This window comes from Microtus ochrogaster, unplaced genomic scaffold (genome assembly GCF_000317375.1).
Source record: "Microtus ochrogaster isolate Prairie Vole_2 unplaced genomic scaffold, MicOch1.0 UNK33, whole genome shotgun sequence".
Lineage (NCBI taxonomy): Eukaryota > Metazoa > Chordata > Mammalia > Rodentia > Cricetidae > Microtus > Microtus ochrogaster.
This window is the reverse complement of record NW_004949131.1, coordinates 890,862-908,117: the sequence shown is the minus strand read 5'-3', so window position 1 is coordinate 908,117 and position 17,256 is coordinate 890,862. Positions and strand designations below refer to the sequence as shown.

At 44.4% G+C, this 17,256-nt stretch overlaps 1 protein-coding gene across 4 annotated transcripts in view; it reads left to right on the top strand.

Moving 5' to 3' along the window:
- Nucleotides 1-16,197, top strand: part of Dnajc13 (DnaJ heat shock protein family (Hsp40) member C13) — a 119,148-nt gene extending 102,951 nt beyond the window's left edge. For 3 of the 4 annotated variants that reach the window (XM_005368462.2, XM_026789931.1, XM_026789932.1), the window contains 8 exons: nucleotides 1,438-1,607; nucleotides 1,726-1,768; nucleotides 2,169-2,342; nucleotides 3,251-3,430; nucleotides 3,672-3,812; nucleotides 5,598-5,741; nucleotides 9,674-9,773; nucleotides 15,347-16,197. In XM_005368462.2, coding sequence (XP_005368519.1) covers nucleotides 1,438-1,607; nucleotides 1,726-1,768; nucleotides 2,169-2,342; nucleotides 3,251-3,430; nucleotides 3,672-3,812; nucleotides 5,598-5,741; nucleotides 9,674-9,773; nucleotides 15,347-15,453 — 1,059 coding nt within the window. In that variant the 3' untranslated portion in view covers nucleotides 15,454-16,197. Of the gene's footprint in view, nucleotides 1-1,437; nucleotides 1,608-1,725; nucleotides 1,769-2,168; nucleotides 2,343-3,250; nucleotides 3,431-3,671; nucleotides 3,813-5,597; nucleotides 5,742-9,673; nucleotides 9,774-14,498; nucleotides 14,608-15,346 lie in introns of all 4 variants that reach the window. The other variant, XR_003378863.1, reaches the window with a different exon arrangement.
- The last annotated feature ends 1,059 nt before the right edge of the window (nucleotides 16,198-17,256 follow it).

The following is a 17,256-nucleotide window of genomic DNA, read 5'->3' as shown; positions in this document are numbered from 1 at the left end:
GCTAGTTCCAGGACAGGCTCCAAAACTACAAACCACAGAGAAACCCTGTCTCGAAAAACCAAAAAAAAAAAAAAAGAATGTGCTGTTGGGGGTGGGGCACAGTGTGGTAGTCTGACAGAAAAGAAGGGTTCTTACCCTCAGGAGACTGATGGCCAGGAAGAGCAGTGAGCTCAGCCACTTTTAGAAGGGAATAGCTTGTGGCATGATGTTTCTGCACTCAGGTATAAACAGAAGTAAGCCTAAGCCTGGGAGGGTCTGTTCACTGCATTTACTGAGTAAGAAATAGCCTCCTGTGGGACCTCGGCACCATTGCTTCCTTCACTCTAGATGGCTGGCTGACCGTGAATGGGCTGGCATTAGTCATTTGGGGAGTGTCCTGGCATGTAACTGTCATTGCTTTAGTTCATTGCTGTTAGAAGTTAAAGCTCAATCTATGACCAATAGTTGTACAGAACTTTTGGCATTTGTGTGTGCATGTATGTGTGTGACTGTGTGTCTACTGACTTCATGTATGGTCATAGAATAAGCATCTCTGTGTCAGGAGTCAAGAAAATACCTAGCAAATGAAGTTTCCACAAGACAAGATTTGAGCAGTTTGACATGGAAGGAAAATGTGTCTTCCCAGCCCTCATTTCCCCTTTGCCCTTGTGCCTCCCTCTAATTTTCAGATGTTTTATGCACTGGATCTTCATGTGTGTGGTGTGTCTTGGGTGGGGTTTATGCTTGGGAATGAACCCATAGCTTCCTCTGAGCTGACGCCAACCCCTGTGTTTCAAAACTACCATTAAAGTTCTTTTTTGACAAACACAGTGTGCCCTAAAATATGATGGAGCAAAACAAATGCACTTAGATTACTTGTTGGGCATAGAGATGCACTGTGGAAAAGTTAGTTTGTGGGAGTATAAAGGCAGAGGGATGGGGAACAGGCCAACCGAGGGTTGTACTGCACATTAAGAACCTGTTCAAAGCGTTCTGGAAACTTCACACAAGGACTTCTGAATTTTTTTCTTGGGTGGATCTGTTGGTTGAATGGTTGGTTGGTTGGTCTTTCTGTTTTGAGACAGTGTCTCACACTAGTCCAGGCTGGCCTGAACTCCCTACGCCTTGAACTACTGCCAGTCCTTTGGCCTCAGCCTCCTGAGTGCTGGAATGGCAAGCATGAGGTACCACACCCAGCTAGAGTTCTTTCAGGTTTCTTAACTAGAGGGAGCAGAGAAAAAACTAGGTATAAAAAGTATGGCAGGTCATGGACTTATAAGATTACTTTCTCATTAATCCAGATTTATCTCTTCTGCTTTTCCAGGTCTTTTAGGGAACTGTGATTAGGTCTCACTCATAGCACAGATTGCACTGCTGTTCTGTCTTAGGAAACTTGGAAGAACGTGTCAAATATTGATGTTTCCAGTGGCCCTTCAAACTCTGAACTTTCTCCCCTAGGTTCGAATCACATTAATGAAATTTCTGCCCAGTGTGTTCATGGATGCCATGAGAGACAACCCTGAAGCTGCTGTGCATATATTTGAGGGGACTCATGAAAATCCAGAGCTGATCTGGAATGACAGTTCCAGGGACAAGGTGTCTACAACTGTGAGAGAGATGATGCTAGAGTAAGTAAAGATGGACTCCCAGAGATGGGCGTGGTCCTGCTCTGTCTGTCCCCTTTCCAACACTTGTTCTGAAGGTTAATTTGACTAAACTTTAATGTTCTTACCCCCCCTCCCCAAGGCACTTTAAAAACCAACGGGATAACCCTGATGTGAACTGGAAGGTAAACTACACTTTTGCTTCATAAGGCTTTTTGTTTTGTATTTTTGTTGTTGGTTTGTTTTTGTTTTTAATTCATGTTAAATCAGTTTGTCAGCCTTTAGCTGTTGATTACTCCATTGTTAAGACATGTTGGACATGACCACGGAAGGCCAGGCTTCAAACAGATGTAAAAGTTTTAATGCTTACACTAGAACTAAATGATAGCGACTTCTTTTGTAGGCTCCATTAAGAGGAAATGTCAATTATTATAATTTTATTGTGTTTAAAACAGTTGTAACTAATGACTATCTTTATACTAGTTTATTGTGTGCAGATTTCATTAATTGTCTTACGTTTCTGGCTTCGCAGAGGAATGATGATGTAAGATGACTCACCCATGATTCCTTCTCCTTTCTCTAAAGTTGCCTGAAGATTTTGCTGTGCTGTTTGGAGAAGCAGAAGGTGAACTCGCTGTTGGAGGAGTGTTCTTGAGAATCTTTATTGCACAGCCAGCTTGGGTGCTAAGAAAACCCAGAGAATTTCTTATTGCATTGTTAGAAAAATTAACTGAGCTCCTGGAAAAGAACAATCCACATGTAAGTATCAGTCATCAACAAAACACTTGAAAGAGTTTGCTGAATATACCAGTAACTTTTCCCTCAAAACCATGTTCTCACTGACCGGGTTGGATCCAGGGCTAGGGCTTTACCTAACATGTGCATGGCTCAGAGTTTGAGCTCCTGTACTGCATGAAAACAAAATCTCAGAATAGCAGCTGCCTTTGAATTCAGATGTGCATGTTGAGTGTGTGTGTGTGTGTGTGTGTGTGTGTGTGTGTGTGTGTGCGCGCGCGCGTGCATGCATGCTTGAGTGTATTGGGGGTGCGTGTGTGTTTGTGCGTGTGTGTTTGCAAGCCATGATCATCTATATGAAGACCATAATGGTCATCAGATATATTAAATAGAGGTTAAACATTTCAGCAAATAGAAAGTCTTAGGTGCTCTAAAATCAGAACCCTTAAATATCACAGTTATGCCCAAAGTCAGGTAGGAATGTCTGTGTAAATATTCTTAGATCTGAGACACCTCTGGATTGAAACATTTTGAGTAAGGTATTGTTGGCCTATAATAGGACTTTTCCTAGAACTGGGAGAAACATCAGCTAACAACTCCTGAATTCCTTTGGATTCCTACGGCTGACTCACAGTAGCATGTGTGTAACCCTGCCTTAAATTGTCATATAGTCATTTAGGTATTATCTTTTACCTCTGCCATAAAAACACAGTGTACCTGGCCCAGTGAAGTATGTGATGGCACATTCTCAGGTCCTTAGGTTTGTGCCTTTTATCAAAGAAAAAGAAAGTTTGCTGCTCTGTTGGGGTGTGCGAATTAGATCTAGGTGTCAACTTGAATCTCTAGTTTTGAACAAATGTTTTAAGTTTAGTTAAGAGTTTTTTAAGTGCTTTGTGGTTTATTTGGCCTGGTATTTTATTTGTTCTTCCCAGGGAGAGACTCTGGAAACCCTGACAATGGCCACGGTTTGTCTCTTCAGTGCACAGCCTCAGCTGGCAGATCAAGTCCCACCGTTGGGACATCTTCCCAAAGTTCTCCAGGCGATGAATCACAGGAATAATGCCATCCCCAAGAGTGCTATTCGTGTTGTTCACGCCTTGTCTGACAATGAGGTATTAATAAATCCTCAGGAGCCCAGAACTCCAGAGTTTTATCTGTGTCCACTTGACGACACTTGGGTGTCAGTCCCTGTCTCCTTGTGCCTTTATCTATCAGTTTCGGTGATCAGTAGAGATGGAACTTATTCTCTCTTAAACAGAAAAGTGGGTTTTAAATTGCATCTTCTTACTGTAGAACTTACCTTACTGTGTATAACATTCTGCTCTACAACTGTCCTTGTTTTGGGGCTCTCAGCTGTGTGTTCGAGCCATGGCATCTTTGGAGACCATTGGCCCACTGATGAATGGAATGAAAAAGCGAGCGGATACTATTGGTCTGGCCTGTGAAGCAATTAATCGAATGTTCCAAAAAGAACAGAATGAATTAGTGGCACAGGTAAGTGACTCTCCATGAGCACTGTTTCAAGAAAGCAGACAGGCCAGACAGGTGCTCTGTGGCTGTGGTCTTAGTCTTTGTGAGTGTCCTGAAGTTAAAGTCTCACCAGCTTTTCTGTCCCCTCCCCTCCCTTCCCCTCCTCTCCACTCTCCCCTCCCCTCCCTTCCCCTCCTCTCCACTCTCCCCTCCCCCTCTCTGCAGTCATCCTTAGCTTCTTTGTAAAAGTTACTTTGGGCTCTGTTCATTTCTAGTATTTTTTGAGTCATGTGAGATTTTATTCTTCTCATAGAGACCACTCACCTGGTAGAAATCAGACTTGGTAGATATTGGTGTACACAGACACTGAAAGAAAAAAGTAAACTCAGGCAAAAGTGAGTTTTCTTGTTCTGGGTTTAAATACCACGTAATCTCACCTTTGTGGCCATGCTTCTGGAAACAAAGACTGTTACCAGAGGCCAGGGTGGGAAATGGGTGGAAGGCTTTAGTTTGTGGGTCTGTTGCACTGTGGTGACTGCAGCTGTGGTGACTGCAGCTGTGTGCACATATAAGAATAAATTTAAATGCCCTCATTATAAAAGATACTTGAAGCCGTAATTTTGTTCATTAGCTTGATATTTTACATAGTCTTAGTGTTTTTATTGTTGTGGAGAGACACTGTAACCATAGCAACTCTTATAAAGGAAAACATTTAAATTGGGGCTAGCTTACAGTTCAGGGGTTTAATCTGTTTTTATCATGGTGGGTGGTGTGCAGGCAGACACAGTGCTGGAGAAGGAACTGAGAGTCCTACATCTTGATTCACAGCAACAGGAAGTGAACTGTATCACGCTGTGCATAAGAGACTTAAAAGCCCACCCCCATGGTTAACACTTCCTTTGACAAGGCCACACCTACTCCAGCAAAGCCACACCTCCAAATAGTGCCACTCCCATTTTCTTTTAAGCCATCAGATACACCATCACATTACTTTGTATCCCATAAAAAATATAAAAATAATCGAAAACTCAGTTACCTTTCATCTTCAAAGTCTTTGGTGGCAAATCTTGCTAGATGACAAAGTGACATCTGGCTGTCTATAAACTGAAGACAACCCTACACCTGTACCTGGGCATCTGGTTCTCCTGACCTCTCCCTTCAGCTTCTTCTTCACCCAGCCCACCACCCTCAGTAAACAGAGGTGCAGAGTGGGTAGAGAGGAGGTTGTGAATCTACTGCTGGGGGCTCATCTGAAGTTCATCTCACTAAGTCATTAGGTGGACAGGGTGTATACACCTTTGGAGTCTGTGGGAGTGATAGCATGTTATTCAGCTCTTTCAGGGTGCTAACTAAGTGATGACTGTAGAGAGCAGTGCTGGAGGAAGATACAAAAGGCAGCCAAGTCCTTCAAGGCTGCTGCCTGTTAGAGTGACCCCTTTAGCCACAGTGGCTCAGAGCTTGGTTCTGTCCCTCCTGGGTCCAGATGCAGGTTCCATTATGCCCAGCTCTGTGGTGTACACTTGTTTCTTTTCCCTTAGGCACTGATTTTCTTATCTGAAATAATAATTGTATCTTCATTCAGTGTTAGGAAGATTACATAATTGATGCATAACATTTAGAAAGTTTGGTAGAACTGAATCAAAATCAATTTATATAAGAATGTTGTTTCCGTTTGATACTAAAATAAAAATCTGCATCTGCATTGAAATGCTGAGAACAGGTTGTCTTACTTACTGTAGATAAGATCCTAGTGGTGAAATTACATCTTCAGTAGCTGGTGTATAACATCTTCATTGTGCTTTATTCCAGGCTCTGAAAGCAGAGTTGGTCCCATACCTCTTAAAGTTGCTTGAAGGCATAGGCCTTGAAAACATAGACAGTCCTGCCGCTACTAAGGCCCAGATTGTTAAAGCTCTCAAGGCAATGACTCGAAGTCTGCAGTACGGAGAACAGGTGAGTCTGTAAGAAGCACCCTTGTGTTCCCTACTAAGAAGTATGTTCAAAGTCATGGTCTTGGCTGTGGATGATCTGGGAACCTGTATTTGAGTCCTCAAACCACTGTGGCCAGTGTTCACATAACTGCTTCACAACTGCAGAAAAAGCATAGGCTTGTGTCCAACATGCATGCAGGGGGGTTCTTTTTCTGTGTAGTAACAGTATGTTCTCTATTTCAAGAAAACCACTAAAAGTCTAAGTGTAGATGAATTTGAAACACTTATTGTAGAATCAGATATCATCGAAAAGATCTGAACATTATTTTAAATTATATTAGTGCTTGAAAAGTGCTAGCTTCTTTTCCCTTTGCAGAGTGGTTGCACAATAATGTGTTTCAAGTGCACATACACTGATTTCAGACCTCTTAAGGATCTACTTTTCATCTTAGCTTTTAATTTATTTCATTTTAACAAGGGGTGTGTGTGCATGTGTGTGTGTGTGTGTATGCGTGTGCGTGCACGCACACGTGCACATGTATGCATAAGTACATACATGCCAAAACTCATGTGTGGAGGTCTTTTGATAATTTGCTGGAGTCTATTCTCTCCTTACACTATATAGGTCCTGAAGATTGAATTCAGGTTGGCAGGCTCAGCAGAAGGCACCTTATCCACTGAGCATCTCTCCAGCCCCCGTTTTTGTTGCTTCTAAAGCGTTTTGGTTTGGTTTGGGTTTTTTTTTGGGGGGGGGGGCGGTTTCAAAACAGGCTTTATCTGTGTAACAGTGCTGACTATCCTGGAACTCACTCTGTATACCAGGCTGGCCTCGAACTCGCTGAGATCCTCCTGCCTCTGCCTCCCAAGTGCTGGGATTAAAGGCGTGCACCACCACCACCTGGCCACCTGTTTTCTTTATTGAAGTGACATCTGTGTAGCGAGTTAGTTTCTTTTCTTGTTTTTGTGACAAACTACTCTGGCTCACAGTTCAAGGTGCGTCTTGGTCAGGAAGTCCGGGTGGCAGGAGTGGAGTATTCTGGCTAACACAGACTAGGTCCATCGTGGCTGAGAATCTGGGTGGCATGAGCTTAAAGCAGCTGGGCACACCACATTCACAGTCAAAGCACAGAGTGAGAACTATCTGCTGCTGCTCAATGACCTTTTCCCCTTGGTGTCCAGGGTCCCACTAGGGGATGGCGCCACACCCGATGAACAGGTGTTCCTACAGCAATTAAGGCATTCAAGGCAGTTTTCCACAGGCATGCCCAGGAGCCCATCTCCAACTCGTTCTTGATTCTGTCAAGTCGACAGTTGACACCAACCATTTAAACTCCAGCCCTTGCCAACTTGCCATGCAGACACATCATTTTTTAAGCCATAACCATCCACCATTTATCCTTGGAGATTCATGATCATGTTATTACATGAAACACACTCAGTCCAACTTTTTAAAGTCCCATGGTCATCAACAGTTTTAACACTTGAAAATTCTAAAGGCTCTCCCTGTGTGTTTCTATAAAAGTAGAAACAAGTTACATGGTAAGTCACAAAAGAGAGCAATCAGGCCAAAGCAAGGTAACATTTCTAGCATAACGAGTACTAAAGCTCAGCTCTGTTGCAGCCTCTGAGGCTTTGTCGTATGATGTGCTGCGCTTCAGAGAGCTTGTGTAGCCCCACCCTCTATACCTACAGCTTTCGCATGGGTCCAGGAGCTCCACTGCGGCTTAGATTCTGCTCTCATAGGCTCCCAGGGACTCTGCAAGGACTCCCACCTAAGGATCTTGTCTGGCTTCAGGTGCCCTGTGGCTTTCATAAATCTTGTCTCTTTCGTGTGTTAAAAACCAGTACTATGTAGATGAGGTTCCCAGGTTCTGCCACCAGCTCAGGAGGGTCCCACCCCCAGGAACATAGCTGTATCGGTCTCTGTTTTGACCCTGAGGAAACACTTCCAGACAGGTGTTTTTAAGGAACAGGAACCCTCTTTAGTATAGGTTCCCTTCTTCTGAATGGTTCTGGTTCTTCACAGGATAGACCTCTGAGGGGAGAGTGTTGTCCCAGTACAGCATGGGAAATTTCTGTTCAGTGGTGCTAACTTCTTTAGCATCAGCCTGAATGTTCTCCTGGCTTTGGAGTTTTCTGTGCCATACAAATTAGTCTGTTATCTTTAAACTAAAGTACACTTCACCTAAGTTCAGAGTATATGGACAGAATTGGGCCAAATTCACACAGATGCCCTCTAGCCCAGTCCTGAGAGAGTCCTTGTTCTCCCCCAGAAAGCTCAAGAGCCAGGCACCAACTATACCTAATTTCTTGTCTTCCAGTCTCCTGCCAGAATATCCCATTATGCTCTCTTTTCAGAAATGAAGGGTTTTCTAGACCAAACCTCCAAACTCTTCCAGATTCCTCCTGCAAGCCATTTCTAGAGGTCTGCAATCCGCATGCTCAGAGCAGATCTTCCTGCCTCAATTCAGGCAGTTTAGACAGTGCCCCTCAGTCATAACACGGTTAGTCTAGGTCAGTGGTCCTCAAAGGGATCATAATCATCAGAAAACACACATTTCTGATGGTCTTAGGAACCCCTAGCCCTTAAATTTATTCTTGTTGCTGCTTCATAATGGTAGTTTTGCTCCTCAGCAGCGTCTCCGTTCCTAGGACCATGAGAAGTGTGTGTTTCCCAGTGGTTGAAAGCTGCTAGTCTTTCGAGTTGACAATGCTAACCATCAAACAGAACATGAAGTTAACTATAGTAAACAATGAACTGGCCTTTCTCACCTTAGCACCACTGTGATAATCTCACCCTGCCTAGCTCCTGAGCACATTACCCCTGTGGCTGGTAATTTACTCTCTCCCACAGTCCCAGCCATACAGCCACCACTCTGTTTCCGACATGTGGGTCTGTGTGTTACATGTATTTCGTTTTTGCATTGAGATTGACCCATGTTGTGGGTGTATTAAATGTTTTCATTTCTTTGTATGTTTAAATTTTCCATTGTGTGTATAATTGCTACAGTTTGTCCATTCACTGTTCAGTGGTGGTTTGGGTCATTCATTTCTGTGTGCAAATGTTAATTTTGTGCCTAAATATACTTTATTAAACTTTCCTATAGTGAAATTAGGCTTCTGTGTTTCAAGAAAAGAAACATTTTTGATGCCACTGACTTTCTCTCAGTATTTGAATCATTTAAAACACTGCTAAAGAAGACAAGTCTCATACGTTGCTGCAGTCATTTACTGGTATGCCTCTGGGTGTTCTGAACGGCTGGCAGATACTCCGTGTGCCTTCCCTGTGGACCGTCCCCTCCACCTTCATTAGCATTTCTAGGAATGAAATTAGCCAAGTGGCCCTGGTACCCACCCTCTACTCCCAAAGAATGGGGGAAAGAATAACACCTAAAACCAGAGCTCTTCCATCCCGGCTCAACTCCTCATTCACTACTGCTGCTGCCCAGGCTGGAATGGGGCCCATCCTGCTCCATGAAGAGCTCTGCTTCAGCACACACAACTAACTGTGAGCTTTCCATCTGACTTAGAGACTCAGGATTCTCTGAATTGTGTCTTCCAGGTCTGCACCTCTTAAGTTACTATTTTCTGTACATTTTCATCTTCCAGTCTAGTACACATGGACACAGTAGTTCTGTTGTAAAAATGTTTGCCCATTTTACATGTGATACTCTGATGTTTTGTCTGTTCACTTAGTTTCTTATGTGTGTGTGTTGTTCATGATCTGCTCACAAGACACAGCACATCCTTTGAAAGGCTGATTTAAAGTTGTAACTTCAGTTTCCAGCATCTTCCCCAACCCTTCCTAGGTCTGGTTCCGTGAGGCATGCCCAGCACAGTGCCCGGGAACAGTGGCCTTCTGACTTCAGAAGTTGTTTTTCCTTCCTGGTTCAGTCTTCCCACGACTAATCCTTTACATAGTCATGCTAAGTAGGGGTTGCTTTACTTCCCCAGGTGAATGAAATCCTCTCCCGCTCTTCAGTCTGGAGTGCCTTCAAAGACCAGAAACATGATTTATTCATTTCTGACTCTCAAACAGCAGGATACCTCACAGGTAAGTCAGACCCAAAGGTGCCTGCCTGGCAGGCCCTCTTCCTGCCCTGACCAGACTTAAAGTAGCATTCCTCTCATCACTTAGGCATCTGGCTACCATTTGGGGGGGGGGGGGGTGCTGTGAGCATGTCATAAGCATCTGTTTCAATCTTGAACAGCGTGTGGTGTGTGGTGTTGGATGTTTATGACAAAAGCTGCACGTAGCCTAGTTTTTATCTGGTATGTTAGCAGCAGCTAGCTTAGATGTGCAGTATGTCTGTGCAGTGTTTACCTTGAATGTGGGAAAAGAATGTGTCAGAAACCAGGTAGCCTAGTGCCCTTTCTGTCTCAACAAAGTGAGACTTCATAGAAATAATTGTTTTTTCTTAAAAGTTTGCAGTATAGTTTTGCTAAGTATCTTTCCCATGGAGAAAATATGCCAGTGCTGATAGAAATAAGACTGCCAAGGGCTCAGAAGACATTACACGATGCTCAGGACGTGCTCATTTGACACACAGCTGCATGGTAATTTAAGATCATGGCTTTGGTCTGAGAAGTGGCAGCTTCAGTTGCTTTATGAAAGGCAAGGCACTCCACCTCTTCTAAAGATCTTCACTGTGGATTTAGCCTTGTGAATAGGAGACCACTCTTGGTGCCTGCCTGAAATGGTAGCATGTGAATAGATAGCAGCCCCACATGATCTTCTAGCAGAGCAGACGGAGATAAAGAGAACAATGTTAACAGCCAGTAGTCCCCAGACAGACAGAGCCATTGTTTTAATAGCCCTGATTGCTCTCAGAGAAGGCTGTAAGAATCATACCTACTTGATTCTCAAATTTTCAAATCCAAAGGATTCAGAGAACAGCTTCCCTGCTTTCAGTTTTCAGCTTGCTCATGACACTTCTGCTTCCCCTTCCTGTGGCTCCTGTGTCACTGTAGTACCAGTCACTGCTCATACTACTGAATCTGTCTGCTTCTGACTCTGCTGTGGGCCTCACTTGTGTCCTCCTGTTTTCTGTGGAGAGAGGTAGAATGTGGTTTTGGTCTACTCACACCTCCCTCTCTCAGGTAAAACTGTCTATATAGGAGTGTATTTGTGCCCACCAAAAGCCTCCTCAGTGTTTCTGAAAGGTGACGGGCCACACTTTCTTTCCTTCTTTCTTTCTTCTTTCTTTCTTTCTTTCTTTCTTCCTTCCTTCCTTCCTTCCTTCCTTCCTTCCTTCCTTTCTTTCTTTCTTTCTTTTAGATTTATTTATTGTGTATACAGTGTTCTACTGGCATGTATGCCTGCAGGCCAGAAGAGGGCACCAAATCTCATTATGGATGGTTGTGAGCCACCATGCAGGTGCTAAGAATTGAACTCAGGACCTCTGGAAGAGCAGCCAGTGCTCTTGACCTCTGAGCCACCCCTCCAGCTTGACAGGCCATATTTTTATGCATTATTTTTGATATAAGTACAGCACAGTTGAAGAATGGGGCTTAGTTGTTATAGCAAAGAATGCAGAACTGGTGCTGTGCAGGTCAGGAGCAGCTCTTCAGTAGCTTCACGTGCTGCTTCTGTCCCCGTGTCCCCAACTTCACGTGCTGCTTCTGTCCCCGTGTACCCAACTTCACGTGCTGCTTCTGTCCCCGTGTACCCAACTTCACGTGATGCTTCTGTCCCCCGTGTACCCAACTTCACGTGATGCTTCTGTCACCGTGTACCCAACTTCACGTGATGCTTCTGTTCCCCGTGTACCCAACTTCCATCAAGGTCAAGTAAAAGCTCCAAGGTGTTCCTGACACCACTGCTCTAGCGGGGACTCCGTGATGAGATCACATGGCAGTTTCTCTTAGAGACCTGGAGTTCCAATTGGCTTCACCCTTCCCAGGTCCCTAATTACTGTGCTCACCAGCACCTCTGCTCCTAGTATGATACTGAAGTGCGGAGGGTGTGCAGGAAGGAAGATGCGGCTTGTCTGCGTCTTTTCTTCCATCTGCGTCCCTGGGATGAATGAGACCTCTAACAAACAGTGTGGCATTGGCAGATGTCTGGACAGGTGCAGCCAAGTAGCAATGGTGAAACATCCCATCCCTCCCTTGGAAAGGGCTGGAACTTCTATGCTGTGCTGAAGCCTCCAAGCAGGTCTATACTGGACAGGATGGGCTGTGAGCGGCACTTTCCTTAGATCTGTTCCTGGCACTTCTCAGGCTGGAATGTTCTCTGTTAGTTCGGAGGATTTTCTCTCTGATTTTACTCTACTCCTTTGAAAGGCTTTGAACCTGTGCTTCACAGAGGCTCCACTTCTGAGTTTCCCTGCAATTGAGGGAATGCTTCCTTAGTGCCCAGGCTGCCAGATGCTTTTTGGTGTGTGTTGTATTTAATTGGAATTTAGTGAAAACCCAATCAATCTTCATGTGCTACAGACTGTACCAAGCTTTTCTCTGGTTCACGAGGAGACTAAGGTACTGTGAGAATACACACCCAGCCTCCCTCTTAACTGAAGTGTTTGAGTGTGTTTGGCAGTTATATGTGGATATTGTTTAAGAGACAAGGAAATAAGTTTCTGAGGACAAAGTATTACCTCAAAGAAAGCTGCAGATAAAGGTAGATTTTTCTTCTCCCGACTGCTTAGCAAATGCCAATTGGTTACATGCTCAAGATGAAGAAGTGAAAGTCCTGAGTAGGGTTAGTTAGGACTGATAAGAAGACAGGACCACCCATTTCCAAAGATCCTCTCATGGCATACTGTTTGTTTAAGAGCGCCTCTGCTAGAGTTATCCCGTGCAGTAGATACACAGTGGTGTGTCATCTGAGCCCTGTTACTTAGGCTTTTTGCTAGATTCAAGAACCGCTAGGTGCCAATTGGCTCAGAGCCTCTAAAATTCATTTTTGTAGTAGGAATTTTTCAAGTTATTTCACCTAGGAAATCAATAGTAAAAGAATGCAGCAGTGGCATGAGGCAGAGTCGGTGCTTTTAGGGGCTGCAGAGATAAAGAGCTTTCTGTGACAAGTGTGTCCTCAGTGGGTCCCTGTTCATTCTGTATTCCTCTGAAGTCCAGCACATTTTGATAATGTTCCCCTGTGCCCTGGAACCTCTGCTCCTTCCCCACTTATCCCTGGAGAAAACAGGGCTGGTTATGAGATGCAGGCAGCTCTTCAGCCCAGGGCAGCCTAATATATTCTTAACAAAACTCAGAGGCCCAAAAAGTGGGTGAGCATCCCAGACTTGCTGAGACTCAGTTGACTTTCCCTGTGGAGACAAGTGATGGGTGTAGAATTAGGCTTCATTATAAGCTCATCACTTCACAACTTGATTTTGGTCTAGAAGTTCCAATTTTTTTTTTCAGTTCAGAATGCCCTTCACGTCTCTCAATGTCTCATATCCTGTGCAGTAAAGTTAAGTTTATGAAGCCGTTGTGTGCAGTTGTGAAGTTTTTATTTGTATAACTATGATGATCAGCAAGTGTCCCTGTGTCTCATCACTGTTAATGATTTGCTGGCCTGGTCTGTCACCTGGGTACTCTGTCCCTTTAAGAGACAAGCTCTGCCCTCTCCTAACCCCTCCCCTTCTGCTGAGGGAAGTGGATATCCCACCTCCTCCAACCTGAGTGCACTCCCTCTTCCATTCTTCCCTCCCTCCCCCCTCTTTTCCCTCCCCCCCTTTTCTCCCTCTCTTTCTCTGCATGGCAGCTATCCCATCTCTCACCCATCGCCTCCCACCTACCTGGGACCCACAGAGGCCCCAGGTGGTGGGACCTGGCTGCCACTTTTATCTAAACCATTACATTGGTGCCCTGAGAATAACAATCACCCCATCACCCTCGTGAGTTAGCCCAGGATTCCCCAGTGACATCAGTGTTCCCTGCTTTCATATGTAGTAGCCTTATAACCTCCTACTTTGATATGAATCAAATTGAATTTATGTCTTAGTCTTTCTTCCTCTCACCATGATAAAATACCCTGACAGAAGCAACTGAAAGGAGGAGAGGTTTATTTTAGCTGTTCCAGGCACAGCCATCATGGTGGAGAAGTCAAAGGCAGCAGGAGCCTGAAGCCAGCTGGTTACACCGTATCCACCATCAATAGGGAGATGAATGTGTGCACGCTAGTACTCAGCTCCTGTCTCCTTTTTCTGTGATCCCTGATCATGTGTGGAGGGAATGATGCCACTCACAGTGGACGGGTCTTCCACCTTAGCTAACATAACTGAGACAGCCCCCACAGGCATGCTCAGAGGCCTATCTGTGAGGTGACAACTCTGACTATCACAGCCCCAGTCTGAATTGCTAGGAGCCACACCCCTCTGTAGTGTTTGTGTTTTGGTCATCTGGACCTGTCTGGTAGTCCTGTGGTAACGGTATTTCTGCTTAAAGTGGAGAGCAATGTGGTACTTGGCTCTGAGCTGCACTGATGGACTGATTTGTTTGGTTGTTGTCTTCCTGGTTTGATGATTAGCAGAAAGTGATAGTTGATGGAGTAGACCCCAAAGACCTAAGAAGGGAAAATCCTTTTTGTAAGTGTTAAAGTACATGGTTCCAGGTGCCCAGGCACTCTGGTTAACTTTAGTCCCAGCTCATTCTGGTAGAGTCAGCACATGTACAGTGTGTGACAGCTATTTCCATGAACTCGGACGGTGAGAAGTGAGACAGAAGTGAATGACGGCCTGTCCACCATCTGCCCTGTTGCCTTACCCTGCATCTGATTGCCCTGCTGTGTGTACTTCCTCACCACTCCCTTGCTGCTTACATTTCTTTTTTCCCCCAGGTGTCTCTCCTTCCCTTCTAACTGGCAGCAGCCCCCTTCATCTCAGGAGTGGGCTTTAGAACCGCTCTGCCAGGCAGCTTGCTAACTTCTGTGTAGCTCTCTGGAGCAGGTAGAGAAACCCTTTCTCAATGCATGCTGCTCGCACTGCCTTTCCCATCCCAGCCCTCCAGTGTACACATTGGCCATGTTTCCTCAACTAAGCGCTGCCCCTGTGCAGTGCTACTCCAGTTTCTCTTGCAAGCGCTTGTTCCATTGTGTGATGCTTCTGGGGTATATAAACAGATGTCCGCAGTGCTCCATGTCAGCTCCAGAGGCCAAAGCCATGTGCTCCTAGGACTGCTGACAGTCACAGAACACATGAGTCTGGACTAAAATGCTGATGATGTCTTCCTTGGAGCACTCTCCGACTGTGAGATGGGTGTTCGAGCCTTCCTCTTGTACCATGTGAGCGCAGGCTAACTGGAATGTTCTCAGAAGCTGCTTTTGTGAGAGTCCAGTCTGCATCACTTTGAGATGGGCTGAATGGGTGGGGAGACGATGTCCTTCGTTGTTCTCATTTTTCCGTGTAACATAACTCCTTAAGTATCCTGGAATTTTTTTTTTGTAAGATTGAACTTCCCTGGTGTGAAAATAGGGGAAACTCCCTATTTCTACACCAGTGTTACTGCATGAATTTCGAATTTCTGATTGTGTCATATAATAAAGCAAGCCATGAACATAGTGCTGTGTCACTGTCATTGTAGGCAGTTACTCATATCATTTTCACTTTCCCGGTGCTTTACTGCACACTGGACCCTGTGTTCGCCTGACTTATGTAGAAAATGCCTTCTTTGCTTTCTCTCTTGCAGGACCTGGAGTTGCTGGCTACCTTACTGCAGGTACATCCTCATCAGCCATGTCTAACCTTCCGCCTCCCGTAGACCATGAGGCAGGAGACCTTGGCTTTCAAACTTGAAACACTCAGAGACAATAAATGCTGAAAGGCCAGTGCTGCATCCACATTCCTCCAGCCAACATGTTGAAACAGACTCTTGCTGCCTTTCTCCTGGTTTCATGACAGTGTTATTCCTTTTTCTATAAATATATTTTTATTTAGGAAAAGAGTCAGTGATTCTGACATACCACGTTTTGAGAAAGCACTCTGGGTCAGCCTCCATGGGTACACAAGAATTTCTTTTTCTTGGTGTATGTAAGCACATTTTGTTCTTTTTTATCTGTTTACAAGACTGTGAATCAAAAAGACAAACTTTCCTCCTAGTTTTTATAACGTTTTTCTTTTTTTTTTTTTTTAATTACTGTGACTGTGGAGTTAAGCTGCAGTCTACAGACATTGGGCTAAATCTTGTCCCCAAGAAAGGGCACTTCCCTTCACTGCACCGAATCTCCATGGCCATCTTCCTCCATCATCAGACATTAGGTTTCTGTCCCTCCACCTGTGACCAGATCCTCAATCCTTAATTCTCCAAGAGCTCGGTGCACATTGGTGTGTAGACAGGCTTCACCAAACTGATAAGGAGCTTGTGCAAAAAAATTAAAGTAAAAATGGATGTCAAGATGTTATGTAAGAGATTAGTGTAATTGTGAAATGTTCTATACATTATCAAATATATAAAGCTTTCTATATTGAATGTACATTATACAGATCATTCATATGTGTACATAAAATTTTAAAAATAAAGGGAATTGACTGCTTTGTTAATGAGATATGTTTGTTCTTTAATTTTACCCTTTGAAAACCTCTGTGTTCACTTCTGAGGGAGATGGAGCAGTCAGAGGCAGGCTCACCCCCTCAAGCTCGTATGCATAGATGTCCACCTCTGCTCATTCCTAACCAGAAACAGAAAGCAGCACGGTTATTTTTTGTCACAACCCACAGCTTGAGAACCACTGCTCTTTTTGCTTCATATATATATATATATATATATATACATACATACACATATGACACTAAATGGAGTCAACAAGTAATAGGGGAGAGAAAGCCACAACTTTTATTTTTTTTATTCCACCAAGTAAAACTTCCAGTGTCAGTAATGGGCTAGGTTACATCTTGTTGAGTTGTTGGCTAAAAGAGCTGCATAGAAACCCCAAACATCACAGGCTATTGGTTGTTCTCCACAACCTGATAATGCCCAACGAACATGGAGAAGTTGAGTTGGTGGCAAACTAGAAGCTAACCCCTCACTAACGTCCATGGTACTAGAAGGTAATCTGCACACTATTGGAGGAGAAAGGTGATCATCAGTATTACCCAGCTACCAACCTGAGACCTACCTGCAAGATATACCGGCTCAGTGAGGCACAAATGTTACAAGAGTCACCAACCAACTTTGCTTGATTTAAGAACCCACCCCATGAGATGGTCTGACACTACTAAAGTGGCCAAGACCCTGAGGCTAGATAGGTCATGGTCTCCAGGGGAATGTTCTGCTAAAGGAACATATCGATAAAATGAATCCTAATGCCATACGGTAGATCAGTACCTCCCTCAGCCCTCATCAGAGAAGCTACTTCTTGCAGTGGATGGAAATTAACACTGAGATCCATAACTGGCCAATGTGCAGCGAGTAAGAGGCTTTGGAGAACTCAGTCCTTTCAAACCCTTCCCATCAAGGCTCAGGGATCTACATGGAAGGGGAGGAAAAAGATCCTAAGAGCTAGAGGTGATGGATGACTCCCAGGAAACGGTGTCTTCCGGGCAACAGGACGGGTGCACATATGAACTCAGAGACTGGCAACACACAAGGCCTACCCACTT